General features: G+C 49.0%; 1 protein-coding gene across 1 annotated transcript; it reads left to right on the plus strand.

Moving 5' to 3' along the window:
- Positions 1-106: 106 nt before the first annotated feature.
- LOC149366010 (sodium-dependent glucose transporter 1A-like) lies at positions 107-16894 on the plus strand. Its single transcript, XM_089547563.1, has 7 exons — positions 107-580; positions 4932-5058; positions 5757-5915; positions 6628-6851; positions 11976-12102; positions 13783-13941; positions 14773-16894. Exons 1-7 carry the CDS (start codon positions 506-508, stop codon positions 15807-15809), a joined length of 1908 nt encoding a protein of 635 aa, XP_089403689.1. The 5' UTR covers positions 107-505; the 3' UTR covers positions 15810-16894.
- Positions 16895-19379: the final 2485 nt, after the last annotated feature.

Here is a 19379-nt window from a genome sequence, read left to right on the forward strand (position 1 = left end):
GGTGAATGTGTCGTGGTCTTTAATTTGGTGTGCTGTCTTAAGGACATGAACTGATGCGTGCACAGTTAATTTTGAGTATGCTAATGATTAATTGAGTACTTTAACCAGTTTATTTTGATTCTGAAATGATTCATTGCACTTGTACAGTTTGTTGCATGTGTATGTGTGATGCGTCGACGTATAATGACTCAGTAGTGATTCGGGCATCACTAATGGGGGAATAGAGAGGAGCCGCGGGCCGCCGAGTAGTGATGAGATACTGCTTTGACATTATGTCTCGTGTGTCTAGAGGAAAGTTCACATCCTTCGCGAAGTCCGCCGAGGGGCGCTGCGATCCCGTCCGTCTGCAGAGAAAGCGGAGCCCCCTCCCCTACACAGCGACACAGTGGCTGCCGATAAGCCGCGGCGGCCCGATAACGCTGTCACGTTCTTCTCTTACAGGCCAATCTAAGCGTCCTCCAAGTTTTCTCGCGACTGTGATAGAAACTGCGGCTTCAGAAAGAGGATGCTGTCTTCGCGAGGCCAGATGCTGCTCCGTTGGGGCCGGACTTGCAATTTGTGCCTGGGATGCATGGGTCAGGTGAGCGGCATTTTGGCGTTGCCGAGACCTCCTTCTGTGTACGTGAAGCGGAATATATGTGTGCGTGATCTGCGGACACAATTACAGTCTCTCTTCTCGAGTCATTCACATTCAAACATTCCCTCTGTGGTGGCTTAGTGACTGTGCCGCTTTTCTGTGGAAGAGGCTAAATGCAAGAAAAAAGGCCCATGTGCACTACGATATCAGTGTACGTTAAAGAACCCTAGTTGGTGTAAATGAAGCCGAAACCCTCCTCCCCCTTAGCATATAAGCAGCTTTTGAACGTTAAATTTCCGGTACCATACCATACAATACATCACAACACATTACAACTAGCACTGCAATACAACCTTGGGTAACTCTGGATGAATTAGCGAGGGAGTGAGTGAGCGAGGAGTGAGTGAGGGAGTGAGTGAGGTTTTGAGTAAGGAGTTAGTGAGGAGAGAGTGAGTGAGGGACTCAGTGAATTTTAATTACGACGACCTATGTCCGGGTTGTCGAGACAAAGAGCCAAGGAGGGCGTTGTGGTAGCTGTACACTGTTTATCACGTGACCGATACGTCGTGTTGGCAGCGGCCAGAGAAAGGGGAGAAGATCTGGTGGTGGAGCAGCCCATCTCTCCCACGCGAGAGGAGCTTGGGTAGGAAGAAGGTTTTGTGCCAAGATAACCAATAGAGATCTGACGATAAGAAATCGTGGTAGCTTGATAACTGGAAGCTGTCGACTCATTTGGCCAGGCAAGATACCGTCGGGCTAATGGCTGACCTGTCTTGCGCTTAACCCCGGTTCGGGCTTGAACTACCATGTATTGCTCCCAAGTCTTGTAGGAACTAGCAATTGTGGGTACCGTAGGTGTTCATCGTTTAGCTTGCTTCGGTATTCTAGCAGCAGGCGTTACTGCTTGGGTTCTTTTCCTTTACTTTGGTATTGGGAGTGTGCCGTTCCGACGGAGAAAGCGGAATGTGATAGAAAGTTTTATGTAGTGCTCCGGATTAAGTTCGGCCAGCTTCACCCCATCTAAATGCGGCTGTCTTGGCAGGGATTCGTTCCCACGACCTCGTGCTCTGCAGCAAAAAGCCTTAGGCATACTGTGCCACAACAGCGAGTCTTTATATTCGCTGTGCACCCTCGCAGCTTGAAATTTCAAATGATCAAATGGTGTCCGGGTGAGCTGTTCATTTTATTGTGCAAAAATGGATTTTAGCGCTAAGCACAGTGGCCCCACAAACGGGAGTGTGATGATCGTGCTAGTTCACTGCAAAGTTTATCACAATCGATGCAAATGAGAGTTCAGGAGCGTGTTATCGAAATTATCAAGCGAAGGTCAAGAGATGGCGTGTTTAGAGCCTGCTATACACGAGCGCAGTGACGGGCAACGTTGCTTGTTCTCTAATCCGTGTTTTTTGCTTATGATCCGTCGGATTAGGTGCGTGAGATTTCGGCAGTGTTTTTTGATATCGTACAGCGTTATAGTTTGCATTGTTGTTGTGATTTATGATGAATCCGAGTATTGTGCTCGGTATCTGTGCACGGTACCTTTGGTATCTGTTTGCGTACAAGACTGAGTTGTATCACGATGTTGGTTTTCTTTTGGTGTTGGGTTCGATTCCTCAGCAGCAGTTCGGACTTTTGCGCTTACGGTTGGAGTCCGGCTTTGTGTAAGCGGTCCACTATGGTGTCTGTGCCTTACTGGAGGTTTGTTTCGACGTCCCCTGGACATCCAGTTTCGCACCATAGGGTAATGTCGTAGGCGTAGAATGTGTGATGAAGGTTGGGGATTGGGCATAGCTGCCTGGATAGAGCTGTCGTATACAGATTTCAGAGGTCAGGAGATATAATAGGTCCTTTAGGTATTCTACGGGTAATGTTGATTGGGAAGGAGAGAGACTGCGCTGTCCTACATTTGAGGAAACTGCGTATGTAATTGTACAGTCCCAGTCAAAAGTATACAACCCAGGATGTTTACTTCTGATCTGTTTAACGGGGCTCGATAGCATATCCAGGAGTCCAAAGCTTGGGAGGATTGAGGGTGTGATGCCTTTCGTCTTTCTAGAGGTTATGATCGCTGAGGATGCCTAACGAGGCATGCAGCAGGCCTCACAAGCAAACCCCTTGGGCCGTATACCTTTGACAGGGGAGTGTACATGTTGGGTTGGCTCCACTTGTTGTGAACGGATTTAATTATGCGATCTTGTGCGAGTTATAAAATGTCCTTTTTTATGTCTATTGCTCGAAATGTTTCGGTCTCTGCTGCCTTTGAGCGCAGAAGCGAGTTCTGTAGTATGAAAATTAAGTCCCGCGTGTAGATGTTTTTGTGGTAAAGTATGAGCTGGTGCGATAAATGTTTTCTGTTTTCTAGGTATTTTTTCTAGTCTGTTCACTGCAAGTCGTTCCATTGTTTTGGCCATAGATGACGTTTAGGATATAGTCTGAGCTCGGCAAGAGTGGCTGCTTTTCCTGGTATTGGAATCACAGTTTTGTGTGATATTTTCGATTCGTCTCGTAGGGAGCCCGTGTTTTGATGCTCGTTCATGTGAGAGGGCAACGTTTCCTTATCTGCATATGTGATACCGTCAAGAGCATACGCGATACCGTCAGAGCCCGGCCGGCGCCGACATTCTGTGGTTTGGAGTAATGCCATGTTTAGTTCTGTCATAGTGAAGTCGCCTCTGATGTTGTCGTTTGTAAGGACCACGTAGCCTGTGTTCAGTGACGGATGTGTCGCAGGTATGTACAAGGTCCGCAGTTCCTCAGAGGTTTTTTTTGTGCTTTTTGCGCTGGCGTGTTTCTCTATGGTAAGGATCACGTGTTTCCTCGTGCGGAGTAGGGCACCCAAAACATGCCACGAATGTTTTTTGTGTGACGTGTCCTGTATTCTCTCGCAAATGTGGTTCATCTCACTTCGAGCGTCCAGGCATGGTTGATCAGCTGCATTGTTACATCATCTACCCTTTTACGAAGCTACTTGTTATGCGGTTGCTTGGCTAAGGCTGTCAAAAGCTTTTTCCGCTTTTTTCCAGACGCAAGTGAAGTGCGGGTCGGGAATTTTCTGCCGGCGCTGAAGTACGGTGCTTGCTTGTGGCTACCCTTTTAGTTTCTATGAGTCCTCTAGTCCACGTGCATACCTGGTCCAATGCGTGTGACATTCTGCCCCAGTTTTCGAAATCTGTCCTAATCTGTCAGGGTGGCCGTAACTAGGAGCTTTTGGGGCATCATGTGTATAGTGGTGTTTATTATGCTATGGTCGCTAGTTAAGTAATCTCTCAAGCCGTAGCGTATCGCCGTTTGTGCAACGCGAGCTCCGGGTTAGTACAAGCTTGGTTGTGCGCCCCTATGCAAGCTCTTACACCTGGAGTATTGAGGATTGTGTACTGAAATTTATACGTTTTCTTAGAGTAACCTGCCCTTCTTTGTGTTTGTCTTTGTTTTTGGGAAGGGAAACATGTGGACTGGAAGAAGTGTTGTTTAAGCTTAGGGGTGAACAGAGAGAAGGGGGCAAGTGTCAGAGGCCCTGATCCAAAGGCAATGATTTTTGGTTTCATGAATTACGGGGCCGCTTGGAGCATCAGCAGCGATTTGCGAAATCGTGCGGCTTGAGCGTGCCAAGGCTGTAGTAAGAGTGTCATTTTTTGGTTGTTTTAAGTTTCTTATGACCTTATTTACGTCTCGGAATATTCTGGATGTTCGGCCACCGCACTGGACTTTCTAGCAAAGTTCCTCCGCGAGCTCTGCGAAGTTTCTCACACAAGCCTCGCTCTAAAGGAGACGACTACTCTAGGCTCACTGTCTGTTCATTTTTTTTTCGGAAGCAGTGGAGAAAAAAGGCTCAATTTCGCCCTCCCTCATGGCCATTTAAAAAGGCCGCTGCCACTTCTGCACCCCATTCCCCCCCCCCCTTCCCCCTTTCTCCTGTGTGCATACCAATGACGCTATGACATTACTCCGGGTCGGTGTTCTGTGAGTCGAGTCATGAAGAAGTCTCAGTTTCCTTAATTAAATTCAAGGGGGCGCATTTGGAATGGAGATGAATGTGCTGAGAAGTCTTAGTACCCGCAATGACGACACTAGCCTTGGCCTCAATGCTTCGGAATTGTAATTAAAATCGTCGTCCTGTCTTATTTTCCTTCGTGAAGACGCCGGCTGCGGTCGTGTGTGTTCAGACATGAGCGAACATAGGCCCTTACTGCAATCACCGCGACAGCTGTAAAACGTTCAACGGTCTTGCCAGTGCTGGGTGCACTTCAACTTGCGTCTGCCAATCATTGGCCTTGAGAGTAGCCGAAAGGCATTCGCGAGAGGGCCTGGCCGCATGTTCGCTGTCATCGGCATTGTGTGACCATGCTTCCTGCAGGGCCTGATTCTCGCCCTGACTGGTGTGGCGCTGCTGGACCTCGTGGAGATATACGGCTCCGACATCTCGAGCGTGTCGCACCTGATCACAACGCGATGCGTCGGTGGCCTGCTGGGCTCCCTAGTCGGTGCGTGGCCTTCAAACTTTCGTTTTCTCGACTGAGGGTCTTAGCCGACGGTCATCTACGGGATACGCCAGTGGAAGTGAATGGAACCCTTCGTTTTACTCTTTTTATAGCTCTTCTTAATTAAAAGATTAAAAGAAACATAAATGAAAGAGAAATTAAGCTCGGACCAGAAGAGCTTTCCCGGCCTTAACGCAAATTGAAGAGAAGCGAAACGGAGACAAGCACTGAAAAAAAAAAAGACACGAATTTTAAAGATTCCCAGGCATGGTAAGCAGGTGACTCAAGAAGGGCTGGAGGGAGCACCTGGAAGCTGAATAATATGAGAACAGTTCAGAGACACAGGAATCAATGAGCAGCTTGAGCACATAGCTCAAGCCAAGCTGCCTGCTGTCTTTCTAACTTCGTGACAATATGAATCCACGCGATCTTATTATTGAGAAGCACTCGTGATGACCTTCTCCCTCCCTACAGAATTTTTGTATCCCCCCCCCCCTAACTTGAAGATTTCTGTGGCGACATTTAGCGGATTTGTCATATACATTCTAGAAAGCAAGCCTCTGGAGGCTTGACTGGGGGCACGCCTGTCTCGAGGGTCCTGTCTTGGACAGCGAATTGGGCACAAACTAATAGAGTAAACAGCTTCTCTCTCTCTCTCTCCTTAGGGTTATTCTCGACACGCCTGTTTTTTTTCAGTGCAGGAGGCAAGGTGTACGACGCGTACAACGTACAGACCATGTCCATCCTGATGATGGTGATCGCCTGCGTGGTGGTACTCACGATCCCCCTGAGCGGTAGCCTGACAATCGCCCACGTCATAGTCTTCTTCTACGGCATCAGCTCGAGCGCCTTTGGCACAGGTGAGCTCCCCTTCCCGGCTAAGCGAAGTACGCAGTTCCTTGTGTCCCCGTCCTCTGCCGGCAAGACCTCTTGAGCCGTAGTTCCTGAGTCCACGGAGACCTAATTCTTTGATCTTGCCCGAGAGAAAAAAAAAGAAAATGAGGATCGGTTACTCAATCGGCGTGCAAAAAACTATCATCATCATCATCATTATCATCATAAGTCTGACTACGCTCACTGCAGGGCAAAGACCTCTCCCAAGACTCTCCAATTAACCCTATCCCATACCTTGTCAGCTGCAGCCACCATATCCCCGCAAACTTCTTTATCTCATCCGACCACCTAACTATCTGGCGTCCCCTGCTACGCTTGCCTTCTCTTGGAATCCACTCCGTTACCCTTTAAGCCCAGTGGTTATCTTGCCTTAGCATTACATGCAATGCCCAAGCCCATTTCTTCTTCTTGGTTTTGACTAGGATGTCATTAACCCGTGTTTGTTCCCTCACCCACTCTATCCGCTTGCGGTCTCTCAACGTCATACCTATCATTTTTCTTTCCATAGCTCGCTGAGTTGTCCTTAACTTACTAACTAGCTTAGATTAGAAAGCGTGGACGGAGTAGTAGAACAACTTACTAGAAAAAAATCTTCCGTTTAAAACACTGTTTTAGATGTTAATAGATCAGTACAAAAGGCGAGGATGAGTGATGGACCCCTGTTTTTTTCTTTTTCAGGCGCAAACGTATGGATCATCAGGCTGTGGCCCGAGAACAGCAATGCCGCGTTGCAAGTCTTCCACCTGGCTTTCGGCGTCGGCTGTGTGGTGGCGCCACTCATCGCTGAACCGTTCCTCTCCACCGGTGTCAGCCGGGAAGCGCTAAACTCTACAGGCAACCTTACCTCGTACCTGACGTCCAACGACTCCAGCTTCAACCCCTTAGGCGCCGACGAGCAAGCGGCGGGCGAAAGCAGGGTCTACTACGCATTCGGCATCGTCAGTGCCTTCCACTTACTCCTGGTGATTGCCATGGTCGCACTGTACTTCGTCGACAGCTCCGACGTCAAGCCATCTCAAGGCAGTGAGGGTGAAGCGTCCAAGGTTGAAGACGTGTTCTTCAGCCGCGCCCTGCTCGCCTTTCTGAGCACCTACGTATGCGTCTACGTGGCACTGGAGTGCACCACGTTTCAGATGCTGACCGCGTATGCCGTTAAGAGCGATTTGCACTTCCTTAAGTCGACGGCAGCGCACCTGTCGGCCGTCTTCTTTTCCTGCTTCGCGGCCTGCCGCCTGGTCGCCGCACTAGTCACCGTCAAGATGTCGCCGTTCCAGATGCTCGTTCTGTCCCACGTGATTCTCGTCGTCACTTGCACCGTGCTGTTCGTGTGGGGCTCCAGCAGCGCCCCTGTGTTGTGGGCGTGCAGCGCGCTCATGGGTATCGGTGAGGGACCCGTCTACGCGGCAATGGTCTCCTGGGCGGCCTCCTATATCAACTTCAGCAACATGATGATGTCCATCGTCATGCTTATGGTGAAAATCGGCGCGCTTTCGCCGCCGTTGTTTGTGGGACAATTTCTGGACCACAGCCCGAACCTGTTTCTTTACGTGTGCTTCACGTCGGCTTTGCTGTGCGTGGCCATTTTTGCTGCAATGTACTTCTACGTGAGGAAGAGGCCTATCTTAAGCGCAGAAAAGGAAAGTGTCAAGTTATGAGAAGGCCCACGAAGTGCTGCCGATTTAACCGTTCTCGCATAGCCTGGGCATCATCAAAACCGTCCTTCAGGTTCAGACTCAAAGCACTGACATCTTCGTCGAATGATGCCCAGACATATGGGAGTCCAGGGAACCGGAGTGTAAAGAACCTCGCAGTTGAAGCTATATTCTCCAGCCCGACTGAGCCTGGCACAGTAGTCCCGCAGCAAATCGGGTTCCCACTTCATGACCCAGACACTCCGCGGAAGCACCGCAAAACCGATCGCTAGAGAAGGCCTTGCGAGAACGGATACCCAAAATTAATGCCCGTACCCCTAAACTGGAAAGAGCAGTGGATGTCTTCTTGAACAAGGCCAGAGCGCGAACAGTGATCACCGAGGACGTCATCCTCCGTCGGTAGTGTTACAACAAGGCACTCAAGAAATACCCCAAAAACCTCCCTACCCTCCACCGGCTCTCTGCTCACGCTGCGAACAGGCCCCACCAAACATTATACACCTGGAGTGGCACTGCCAACTTCAACGCACAACGGAGCAACCGAAAGCCACCGCACGTGCTATCATAAAAGTAGTGGGTGTGCCCCGTTCAATACACGAGAAACGCCCTCACTTGAATGTGGTGGTTCGCCTTGGACTGCGAGCTCCACCTGGCTACCTGTGCTACCCAAGATCAGATGCTGAGAAGACCCCCACCTTACAAAACCGATACCCTTCCCCTCCCCACCCAATGGCTGCGGGCCCACCTTTCTGAATAAATTCAATAACTCATTCATTCATTTATAAAATTGTTCATGTGTTCCAAACGAGCTCGAAACGAGGACAACCGACGACAAAGCTGCAAGCTGTTTTGCATCTGTAAGCCAACCGTACAGGTTAAAGGTCGACAGCACAAGTTTTCATGCCGGCACAGAGTTGAAAAGGCATGGAATTATGAAATTGAATGCCCCAGAATCTCTCTGCTTGCGAGAGTGCTAAACAATTGAGTATTTGGATTGTGTTAAACAATTGGGTAAAAAAAAACAACTTCAAACTATGAGGTAACTCTGCGAAGAGGCGCGGTAACCGTGCTCCCTGGTATAGGTTGGGGGTTGCACGACGAACAAATACAACTGATAGTACGCGTTGAGACACATGATCACTGCTGTCTGGACGCGAGATATAAAAAAACAGTCAGCATGTGAAACAGCCTGTAAACCCCGATTAGCCTATCACATAGGCGCTAAATATACGAGCGGATGGTATACACGTGGCTCACATTGCCACTACTTATTTAACGGGACTACATTTTTGCATACATTCTTGAAGAATGCCTGATGCTGACTTTTATGGGCATTCATGCTCCAACGCTTTAAAGAGGGAGTAGTTATTTACTTACTAATACTGCAATGTTTCCATAACACCTTAGCAGACTATGACATACTTTGGCGTCATCTTTTAAGGTTGTAATAAGGTAACAATTACTCCTAAACACGTTGGAACATCGCCTTTTAGGATTATTACCAAGTAATGAAGCAGTAAAGAAATGGAAGACGGAAGGAAATTTTACTGCATGTGGTTCTAGACCGATGTATTTTTTAAATTTAGTAACCGCCAAAGGCTCCAGTAAATACCCTTACATGGTAGCACACGACGGGGTTAGCACTATCTGTAGTTGCCTCCCCAAAACATCACCGACAGCACTTCGCCTTGTACCAATTTTCCGGTACAGCTACTTTAGTAAGAAGAAGAAACAAGCTAGACCTGCCTTTAAATCGTCTCTAACAGGCCTTTCGAATTCCAGCCGTCATCGCGTCGTCAGTTTTTGCCGCGTTTCAGGCCCCGTCGACAAGGGTAATTATAGGAGCGACATCCTGCACACAGCAACGAGAGATAAGCCTCCTCGTTCGGGAGCTCAGCCTAAATCTCAGCGTTGCAGATAAGGAAGCCCAGTGAGCTGCCACTTCTTTGAACCTGCGCTGCTCGACAAAGTTAACTGCACCCTTTGCTCAGCCTGGTGAACGAGGAGAAGCAGGAATCACTCCTCGGCAACTATAAATGTCTCGCTGCGAGTGAACATTTCAGCCCCTCTTGAGAGGGAAAGGATGGGATAAGAAGGTCACTAACTAATAATGATAATTACGTATGTGTATGTAACGCTGGCACATGACTGCACAGTGCCAGAGGCTTTGAAGCAAAATAAAGTATCCAAACTGACAGCCTGACAAAACGCCGTCGGTCAGACATGAGCAGTTGCTCTACTCCTTGGGAAGCCGCCGGCGTGGCTCTATTGTCAGGACACAGCCTGGAACATGCTGAGATCGCCGGTTCGAATCCGACCGACGACAAGCAACACTGTGACTTTCTCTTGCTTTATTTTATCTACCTGAAAGAATGGTCCAATTAAAATGTTTCCTTAATGAACGAAATCACACCGAAAAATTGACCGGACGGTTACCTTTCTGGTATTGGGAATTTCAGTGACAGCTTGGGGGGGGGGGGGGGGGGGACGAAATTTCGATATTATTTGGAGCGTTTCAAACTCTTGGCGTGGGTGTGAGATGTGAGTTCATGCCACTGCACTCGCACTAGATCGACGAGATTGCTCTACTCAACGCCTTTCGCTGTGAGTATTCGAGTAGCTGGGTGTGATAACCAGTCGTGGTGTGTGGAGGCGCTTCATGCGAGGTGACGCATGGTCGCTTATCTATCCAGCCATATCCATGAATGTAAGGCGGAAGTCCGTTGCGACGAGAAGCCGCAAGGAAGAGAGTTGAAAGGAGGGGTAAGCGAAATACATGACGTCACGACTGACGCCATTTTGTTCGACTAGCCAGCGTGGGTGACGTCATTGTGCTCGACCAATCAGCGTGGCATGTTGCGCCTGTCCTCTTACACCGACGACGACACAGAAACTGGAAACAAGGCCTTAAAAGCTTACGCTGTAAAAAAAATTAACATTCCTCTATGCCTCCGTGACTTCAATGACCGCGGCTTCTTTTGTATATACTGTTATCGCCTTTAAATGTAGAGGTAGGCAAACCTCACGCTCTTGGTTTCGCAACGCATCCAAGAAGAGCTCGCTCTGCAGATGCCTGCAAAGTCGGTGAGCGCACCCTCCGATTTGAGCCTCTGCAAGCGAAGCCCTTATCTCCGTTCATTACGGTTAGCTTTTACGACATCCGCCGATTAGAGCCCAGCGACCGCCTCTTCAGTGGCCGAAGGAGCGTGTCGGGGCACAACGGCAACCTGGAGCGGCCGGCATGGGTCTGTTCACGAAGGAAACGCTCCTGCGCCTGGCCTGCACCTGCAACCTGAACCTGGCCTGCGTGGGAATGGTGCGTCCCGGTGCGAGGATGTGACAGTGACCAGTGAGGCAGATAGGGCAAAAGCCGCTGGTGTCTTTGTTCTACGTGCCGTTGAACCAGGGCGTCCGGAGTGTGGTGCTTGCTTTGGATTGGCAGAGTGGCATTGTCTCTGCCTTTCTGTGAGAAGGCGGATAACAACGACGGTAGTGGCAAGGCGATAAAAGTTAAAGCGTTATTTGGGTTAATGGAAGGGTTCACTTTTCAGCGTATTAATCATAGCGCAAAAAAGACACGGAGAAGAAGACGCGGGATAGGTTACTATATGGTCAGATACAACTCAAGAACTCAGCGGAAAATGTCCCTCAATAGAGGCCCTCCTGCCAATGACACTGACCGATTCTCATGACGCAATTGTCTTTTGTTGGGCTTGTTGATGTGTGTTTTTTTTGTTGTCAGTCCATGTCTTTCAGAACCAGCAAAAATTCTATTGCGTTGTGGTTAATAGCCTTGCACTCGCTAGTGTGGATCATAGGGGACAGTCGAGTGTAAGAGGATACACCGTGGATCAAACGAATTAGCCGTGACGTCATGAAAATTGGCCGACACCATTGGCTCGTGGGCCTTCTATGAGAAGCATTTGCCGCTGCGTTCTTCAGTTGTACTCGACTATATAGCGTTATAATAGTGTATGTTCTGTTCACCTTCTTTCCTTCCGCAAGTCGAGGGATGACATGCAATCAATCCGAGCCATCTTACAATAACCGCGCTAGCGTGAGAAACAGTGTTGTCAAACAGTAGTTAGCATCGTCGAGTGCCTCGGACTCGCAGGATAGGCTTGGGGGAAGCCCTCCATCTAATAATACCGCCGAACACGCCAGCTTATTCTATGTAAATGACGCTGACATCACACCCCCTCCGCGCTTGTTTCGAGCCTATCGTGTACAGCTTGAAAGAAGCTTTGCACCAACTTCGATTCAACAGCGCAAATATTTGTCTCGAGGAAGGTGAAAGTCAGTTTGTGTGGCTTTTTATAAACGAGAACCTTCAGAGTCGTGATCGCTGCCCGCCTTTCTTTCATTGCTTCGCAGGGCCTGTTCTTCTCGGTCACCGGGGTGGCGCTGCTGGACTTGGCCGAGGTGTACGGCACGGACGTCAGGAGCGTAGCCCAGCTGGTCACCACACGAGGCGTGGGCATCCTCGCCGGAGGCTTCATCGGTGAGTGCGAGCCTGCCTATTCCGTTGAACGCCTTTGCTTGTTGCTGAGCTAGAGGACTCACATGGTCTCCACCCGATCTGATAGAGGCGTAAGGACTCCCCCGGAGTCTCACTCGGGAGGAGGAGGTATCTGTGCGCCGGATTCGGGCAAGAGCGGCTCTGACTCCTTCTGTGCGTCATCGGTGGCGTGACAAACGTTTCGAAGTGACTGACAGGCGTCCCCATTGTGTTGCTGCACCAGACCAGTGTGACGAAAAACACTTGCTGCGGACTTGCCCGGCTACAGCCTCCGTGAGACGACGCTTTCTAAAGAAAGTAGGCCTGCGATGGGACGTTGCAGGCGACTGTCGCAAGTGGACTCATGATAATCGCTTTATCGAGAACTTTTTGCCACTTTCTAAGCGAGGCATGTTTACACTCCTTCTCATGACTTTCTCTCCCTTTCTCATTATGCTTAATGGCAAACATCTCGAATAAAAAAAAGTTACAAGGACTAGGGCAGCTCGTTTGCATGCCATTGTCCAGCCCAATTCAGACTGTTTCTCTAATACCGCGATTTGCACAGGAATAAGAGTCCCCTCCCGCCCCCCCCCCCCCTTCCCCCACCTTTGAAAATCACAACGAAAGTGAAAGGCCCTAAATGTACCCCGTCACGAAGTGTCCTCCTGGGTCATTTGTCGACCAACATTCTGGCGGCGGCCACGGGCCGTTTATGACAGTGTTCGCGTGATCGCCGTGGCGTGCCTGCTTGTGCTAGAAAAAGAAGTTTTAAATCATTGCAAGCACCACTGTATTTACTTTCAACGGTAGGCGTTCACTGTAACCGAGAAAATGTCCTTTCTGTAAGGAAACTTTGAACAGCACGCCGAACTTTGACTTTCAACAACAAAACTAAAAAAAGTACTAGATGCACCTCGGTGTTTCTGCAGCATAAGAAGACACGGTAATGTTGTAATATGAAGAGAGAATTTTGGCTCCAGAGGCTAATTATTTAGTGTCGGCATCCCAAAAGGGGCCAAAAATGGAAGTAACGCATATTAGAGATCCTATAGTTTCTGATCTAAACGGGAAAATACAACCATCTTTGGCACATTTATAGATCTATAAATGTGCCAGACATGGTTTTATTTTTCCATTTAGATCAGAAACTATAGGATATATAATATGTGTTACTTCCATTTTTGGCCTCTATTGGGACGCCGACACTTAATAACTAGCCTCTGGAGCCAAAATTCTCTCTTCATATCACGACATTACCGTGTCTTCTTATGCTGCAGAAACAGATTTGTTTTTGGCCTAGTAGTTTTATCAAAAATACTTCGCTAAGGCTGGCAAGTTGAACAAATATACCGTTTTATACACACCATATTTTGCCAATTCCAAGTTCCACCGCTGGCCCGCCTAACTAAGAAACTGTTTTCGCACAGAAGACGTGGCTTGGGACGTCCACGATGGCAACACATCACACAGGTCTGATGAAGCCCCGCAGTGAAGGTACTTGTCAGTCCCTGAAGCTGATTGTGACGCCACCCATGACGTATGTGTATGATAGGGGGAAGAAGGGTGCTTGGAGGGCTACTGGGCACTGAAGGAGGTGTTGCGCCCAGTTTCTCGTCAGTGATGCAGTAAACGTGCGTCAAGCTGCGCCTTTCTGGTGCTCGGGCTGTGGTCACTTTGCAGGAGGCCGCCTGTACGATCGGCTTCACACGCAACTGCTGACCATAGTCATGACGCTGCTGATGGCCGCTGGCGTGCTCCTGACGCCCTCGTGTGGCCGACTCGGTTACGCCCACAGCGCCTCCGTGTTGGCCGGTCTGGCCATGGGAGCCCTGGACACAGGTAGGCAACTCTCACCACGAGTGAGGTTGATCGAGGGAATGATTATTGGCCTCACTGTCTGACAGATTGATTGATTGATTGATTGATTGATTGATTGATTGACAGACTGACTGGCTTTCATTAACTTCATTCAATAATTAACGACATACTGTTTTGTTTATGGTTCATGGGGGTTTAACGTCCCAAAGCGACTCAGGCTATGAGGGACGCCGTAGTGAAGGGCTCCGGAAATTTCGACCACCTGGGGTTCCTTAACGTGCACTAACATTGCACAGTACACGGGCCTCTAGAACCGACACTATAATGCTACTTTAACAATTTGCTTAAAGGTCCTGTGTGTCAAAGAGAAAGATAAGGTTTGTTTTTCAGTAGGAACACCGTAGTGAAGCTGTCAATTCTCCTCGTGTGTAAAGACTATGGTATTGCAGGAGAAGTATACTGATCGGGTGTTATTCGATGTCTGAGCGAAAGACCCGCCTTATATGGTTAGCTGCGCAAAGCAGTCATTACATGTACAACGTTTTTGGACAAAAATGTCGAATATTTGAAAATTGTAAGGTACTAGCTGTTATGGAAATATTGAAGGTAATGGTTCATTCTTCCGATGCGTGGCAAAATCTTTACAAGTTTTTTCCATTGCTCGCATGGAGCAGTGAAGTCAAGACTGCCATTGAAAAACAATGGGGCATGCTTTTGACGATCACAAAAACGTTAATTGCAAAACAAAATGCAGGTCTGTCGATGGGAGATTGCGAATATTTTGATTGTTATAGTGAAACCCCAGAATACATGAAAAAATTCCAGCCGCGTTTAAGCACATGACCCTCGCAGGCGCCAACGTGTGGCTGATCAACCTGTGGCCCTCCGGGTGCGGCCCGGCCCTGCAGGCTTACCACCTCGCCTTCGGCGTCGGTGCCTTCATCGCCCCATTCGTGACCGAACCATTCCTCTCCGTCAACGTATCAGCGGCCGCCAACGTCACGGTGTCCTCTGCGAACATCACCAACCCCTGGGCCCAGATCAGTGGCATGGTGCTGGGGGAGGAGTTGGACGTAGCGATCAGCGAGATGAGGGAACCGCGTCTCTCTAGCGCATTCGGCATCGTCTCAGGATTTATCTCTCTAGTGGCGGTTCTGATGTTCATCGTGTACCTCCTGGACAGATCCGACTACAAACCCCCGCCTGCGGCAAGCAACCAAAGCCAGACCGGCAGTGTCAACCGCTTCGCCTACACTCTCTTGGCTCTTCTCGGGTGCTACATCATGGTGTACCTGGGTCTGGAGTGTTCGTTCGGGCAGATGCTGCCGACGTTCGCGGTCGAGAGCGACCTTCAGATGACCAAGTCTGAAGCTGCCTACCTGACGTCGCTTTTTTTCTTGACCTTCACGGTGGCCAGAATCGGCTCGATCTTCTGGTCAGCTGTGGCCAGTCCTGCGTGCATCTTGCTCACCTGCCAGGTGCTCCTGGTGATCACTTTCGCCCTGCTGGCCATTTTCGGTGCTTCGTCGGCCACGTGGCTTTGGGCTTTGTCGGGTGTCGCGGGAGTCGCCCTGGCAGCCGTCTTTGCAGCTGCCGTATCCTACGCCGTCCAGTTCCTGGTCATCACCAATACCATGATGTCGGTGGTGACGGTGTCCGCGTCCTTAGGGACCATGGTGCCGCCTGTTCTAGTGGGTCTGTTCATTGAGCAAGATCCTATGGTCCTAGCGTACGTCTGTATTGCAGCTGCGCTCCTAATGAACGTGCTCTACTTAGCAATGACCCTGGTCACCAGAGAAAGGCCACGGCTCACGACAGACGCCACCGTCGAGGATCCCGCTTGCACGAGCAGTGGTGAGCCTCAGCACGGGATTCATGAGAAATTCTAATAACGGACCTCGGATCAGTGATACAGCCTAGACCTGCCACTAAAAGACTCGAGTGAGGTAGTGCTTGCGGCTTCAGCTGACTGACTATAACTACACTGCCGTGGTGCACAAAAAGTAGCACTGTTAGTGTATCGCATATGTGACCATGCTTGATTGCTGTTTTATGGTGTGGTCGCCTTCGTTTTCAGTGTCGTTATTCGCCATTTGCTGCGTTGTATCTACACGAAAACGAGCGCAGTTCTTCATGTTTGATGGTGTCATTGAGCGCCACCTATCGTAAATGTTTTCCTGGATAGCGCAAAGTTCAAAGTGGAAAGAGAAGCTGTAATTAATGCTTCTATTTTGGTACGAGAAGTAGCCCGTTTAATGCGAAATAATATGCGGAAAGTGGCACTGACCTGTTGGCTTCCATTTCTCCAGTGCTCAAGCCCAGTAGAGAGAATTGATATGAAAGGACACGATGGAGTATATCTACCAGCAACAGTGTGATATGGCCCTGATAAGATGAGCGTTGCATTGATGACCGCTTTAGGGTGACGCTGATGCATTATTGCTTGCATTTGTTAGAAAATTACAGCAGGTATACGTGTTACAGAGGGAAGCTGGTCGAGCCCGGCGTCTAGCTAGACAAGATCATATCGACCAGATAAATGCGCGTTTGCATGAACTCGACGTAAGCAGTCAAGCAGGCCGCGGTCGCAATGCTGGAATACCTTCTATAGACCTTTTATAGAACTTTATAGATTTTATAGAGCTTCAGTCACTGAGAGCTCAAAACTGGTTTCTGTTGCTGCTTTCTTTACTAGCATATGTCTTCTCATGTCCGTATATGTGGATATTTGTTCCTTTGCCCCCGTTTTTCTTTTTTCGCTGCTCAAGCCTAAAACCCATCGTGCCGAGCCGTCGCCGTTACGTACCTTCCGGAGGATAACACCTAACTTTTATGGTCGACAGAATGCCTTTTCACTCTCACAATGTTCGCGTCTGCGAGCCATGTGTGACTGCACATTTAAAATGGAACGCAGCCCGTGTGTCACAAAAGCGGCATCTAAGACTTTGTTTCCGCCTCCTCATTAAAGCCGTTTTCTTTAGTTCTTGTTTTTTTTAACAGTTTTAGTTGCACTAGACGTGTTTCTGGCTGTAACTGGCGGCCGAAACGAAAAACAAGAAAGACGCCGCAGTGCTGTGACGTCGCAACATCCGTGTGGTAGAAGCGATGTGGAGCCACATGATGTAGCGACGTCACAGGGCTGTGACGTAGCGACATCACGGGGTACGACGAAGGCCATCCGTCTCACGTATTGGCCTTGACGTCACACTCACCTGCGGCTGCAAGATTTTATGACGTCGCAAGTACTGTTCATGTATGGACTTTCCCGTACAAGGTGAACGGTGAGTACGAGAGAATTAAAGCCGAAAGAGAGCGCCGAGGATGCCGCTAAGCCTACCGTCGAACAAGTCAAAGCAATATGAGAATGAAAACACAGTATTAACACGCAGTCAACGATTGCGCCTCGGTGTTGAGTTAGTTAGCCTGTTCTCGATTTTCGTGAGCAGATTTTCTCTCAGCCGATCGTCATCTTAATACACTTTCAGGTTCGATGCAGGACTAAAATGTTTTTGAGGGTGGACTCACTGTTCCCTTTCCCATCGTTCGTACTTGTTCACCAATTCCCAGGGACACCCAGTTCTATTATGTACAGACAATGCGATAGCATCAGCAGCTGTTGATGCCTTAGCGGAAGTGACGTCACTTCCTGTTAGGATGACGTCACTTCCGACCAGGTGATTGCACTTCTCTCTAGCCAATAAGAATGCTACCGTCTCTCGACGTAAATTTCTCCAGCAAATGAGAATTCTCCGGTATGATGACGTCATTTCCCTGCAGCCATTGGGTGAATTTTCTGACCGACGACCTGTTTTGGCCTTATGGGGCTTCCAATGCCCCCGCATCAATAATTGTAAGAAGCTAGTCTTCAAGACTAGCTCAAGTCAGAAGCTCTTTTCCCAGTAAAGTATTTAGGGGGAAAAATACATGTGCCATTTGGGTCCCGTACGACACTTTCTTCTTTTATTTCACGTCTTCATACTGCATGTCGGCACAAAATATAACACGACATTCATTACAGCCATGAAGAGTCTATTTGCAAAAAAATACATTCAGGCAAGTAGTGACACAGAAAGTGCACATTCAGCACAGCGTGCAGAGGCGTACGAGAGTGTCCGTGATATTGGAGAACACTGCGGAAGCTCCCGTCTCTGACACCACTTTCAAGGTGCACACACCATAAACTGTAAGCAAATTGCAACTAAAAGACAAGAGGCAAAGGCAGAAGTAGATGTCGAAATGAACCCACTTAATCATTTGCACAGTTTCAGAGCCACAAATTCGCACCCATAACTACGTAATATTTTTCTTAGTATCACGGGAATGCACTTGTTTTCAACCCCCTTGCTTGCATCTCCACCTGGAGTTGTAAAAAAAGACATAAAAGGCTCTTCGTGCTGTGTTAATGCTCGAGGGTGGGAAGTGTTAAGGATATTTACATGCATTTCCCATTTAAAAATATAAAAAAGAGGGCCTCCAAAATGCTTTTGTCGTAGATGGATTTATCAGTTCCGTTTTCGGGGCTATCGCAAACCACCTCTTTTTCCTCAGGCATTACCGCTTCTCCATCATCGACAGTAACACAACGCCGGCAATTCTGCAAGTCGTATGCAGGCATACAAAAGTGCGGCAATTCCCAAAAGGGGATTTTATAAACATGACGGCACTGCCCTTTACCGAAAGGGCTCTGAGCGGCGGCTATGATATTGGCTGCGGCGCATACGCGTCCATCGCCGATAGGTCACCATACGTGTTCAAGTGCAGCTACACAGTAACGGACACTCACAGCTGAACGAGCGTGTCGCCTGTGTCCTTGCATAGTTCCGTTTCCTTAGGTACTCGGCCACGGACGCCTTGCTGCTTGAGATTTTGTGAACAGAACAGTTTGAAAAAACCTCAACTACCCCACAGGCGTGAACCAACCCCTTTTCCTGCATATCTCGGCACAGTATGCACCACGAAATTCGACAGGAGGATGGAACCATGTGAGACGCAGAACTATAGTGTACACACCAAAAGACTGGAATTTGTATATGAACTCGAAAAAAAATTTAAGTGGACATTTAAGCTCCGCCTTAATGGTATTTTGCCTTCGCGTTAGTGGGTTAACGTCCATATACACGGAATCGGTGGGTGTCTACTTTGCATTCATAGATCCCTGGGAGTCCTCATACCGCTCCTGGTGCAGTGGTGCAGCGGTTAAGCGATGCGCCACTGCCCCGCGATGGCAGGTGCTCCCATCGGTGGGGCCTATGCGACCCACATTGCTCTTTCCTAGCAACCTGTCGCGACCAATCCTTAATTGAACCGCCACCTGAGACGTTGGTCAGTTTGCTCACAATCCGGCGGGAAGGTTGTAGTGACACCACAAGGTCACGTGACACTAGGTGGTCCACCTATGCTGCTTCTCCGGGGAATTTTCGCTCACAACAACTCCGCCGATGATGACGACGTGGGAGGCT

The sequence above is a fragment of the Amblyomma mixtum genome, chromosome 1 (genome assembly GCF_055824585.1).
Source record: "Amblyomma mixtum isolate Tamu chromosome 1, ASM5582458v1, whole genome shotgun sequence".
In the NCBI taxonomy this organism is placed as follows: domain Eukaryota; kingdom Metazoa; phylum Arthropoda; class Arachnida; order Ixodida; family Ixodidae; genus Amblyomma; species Amblyomma mixtum.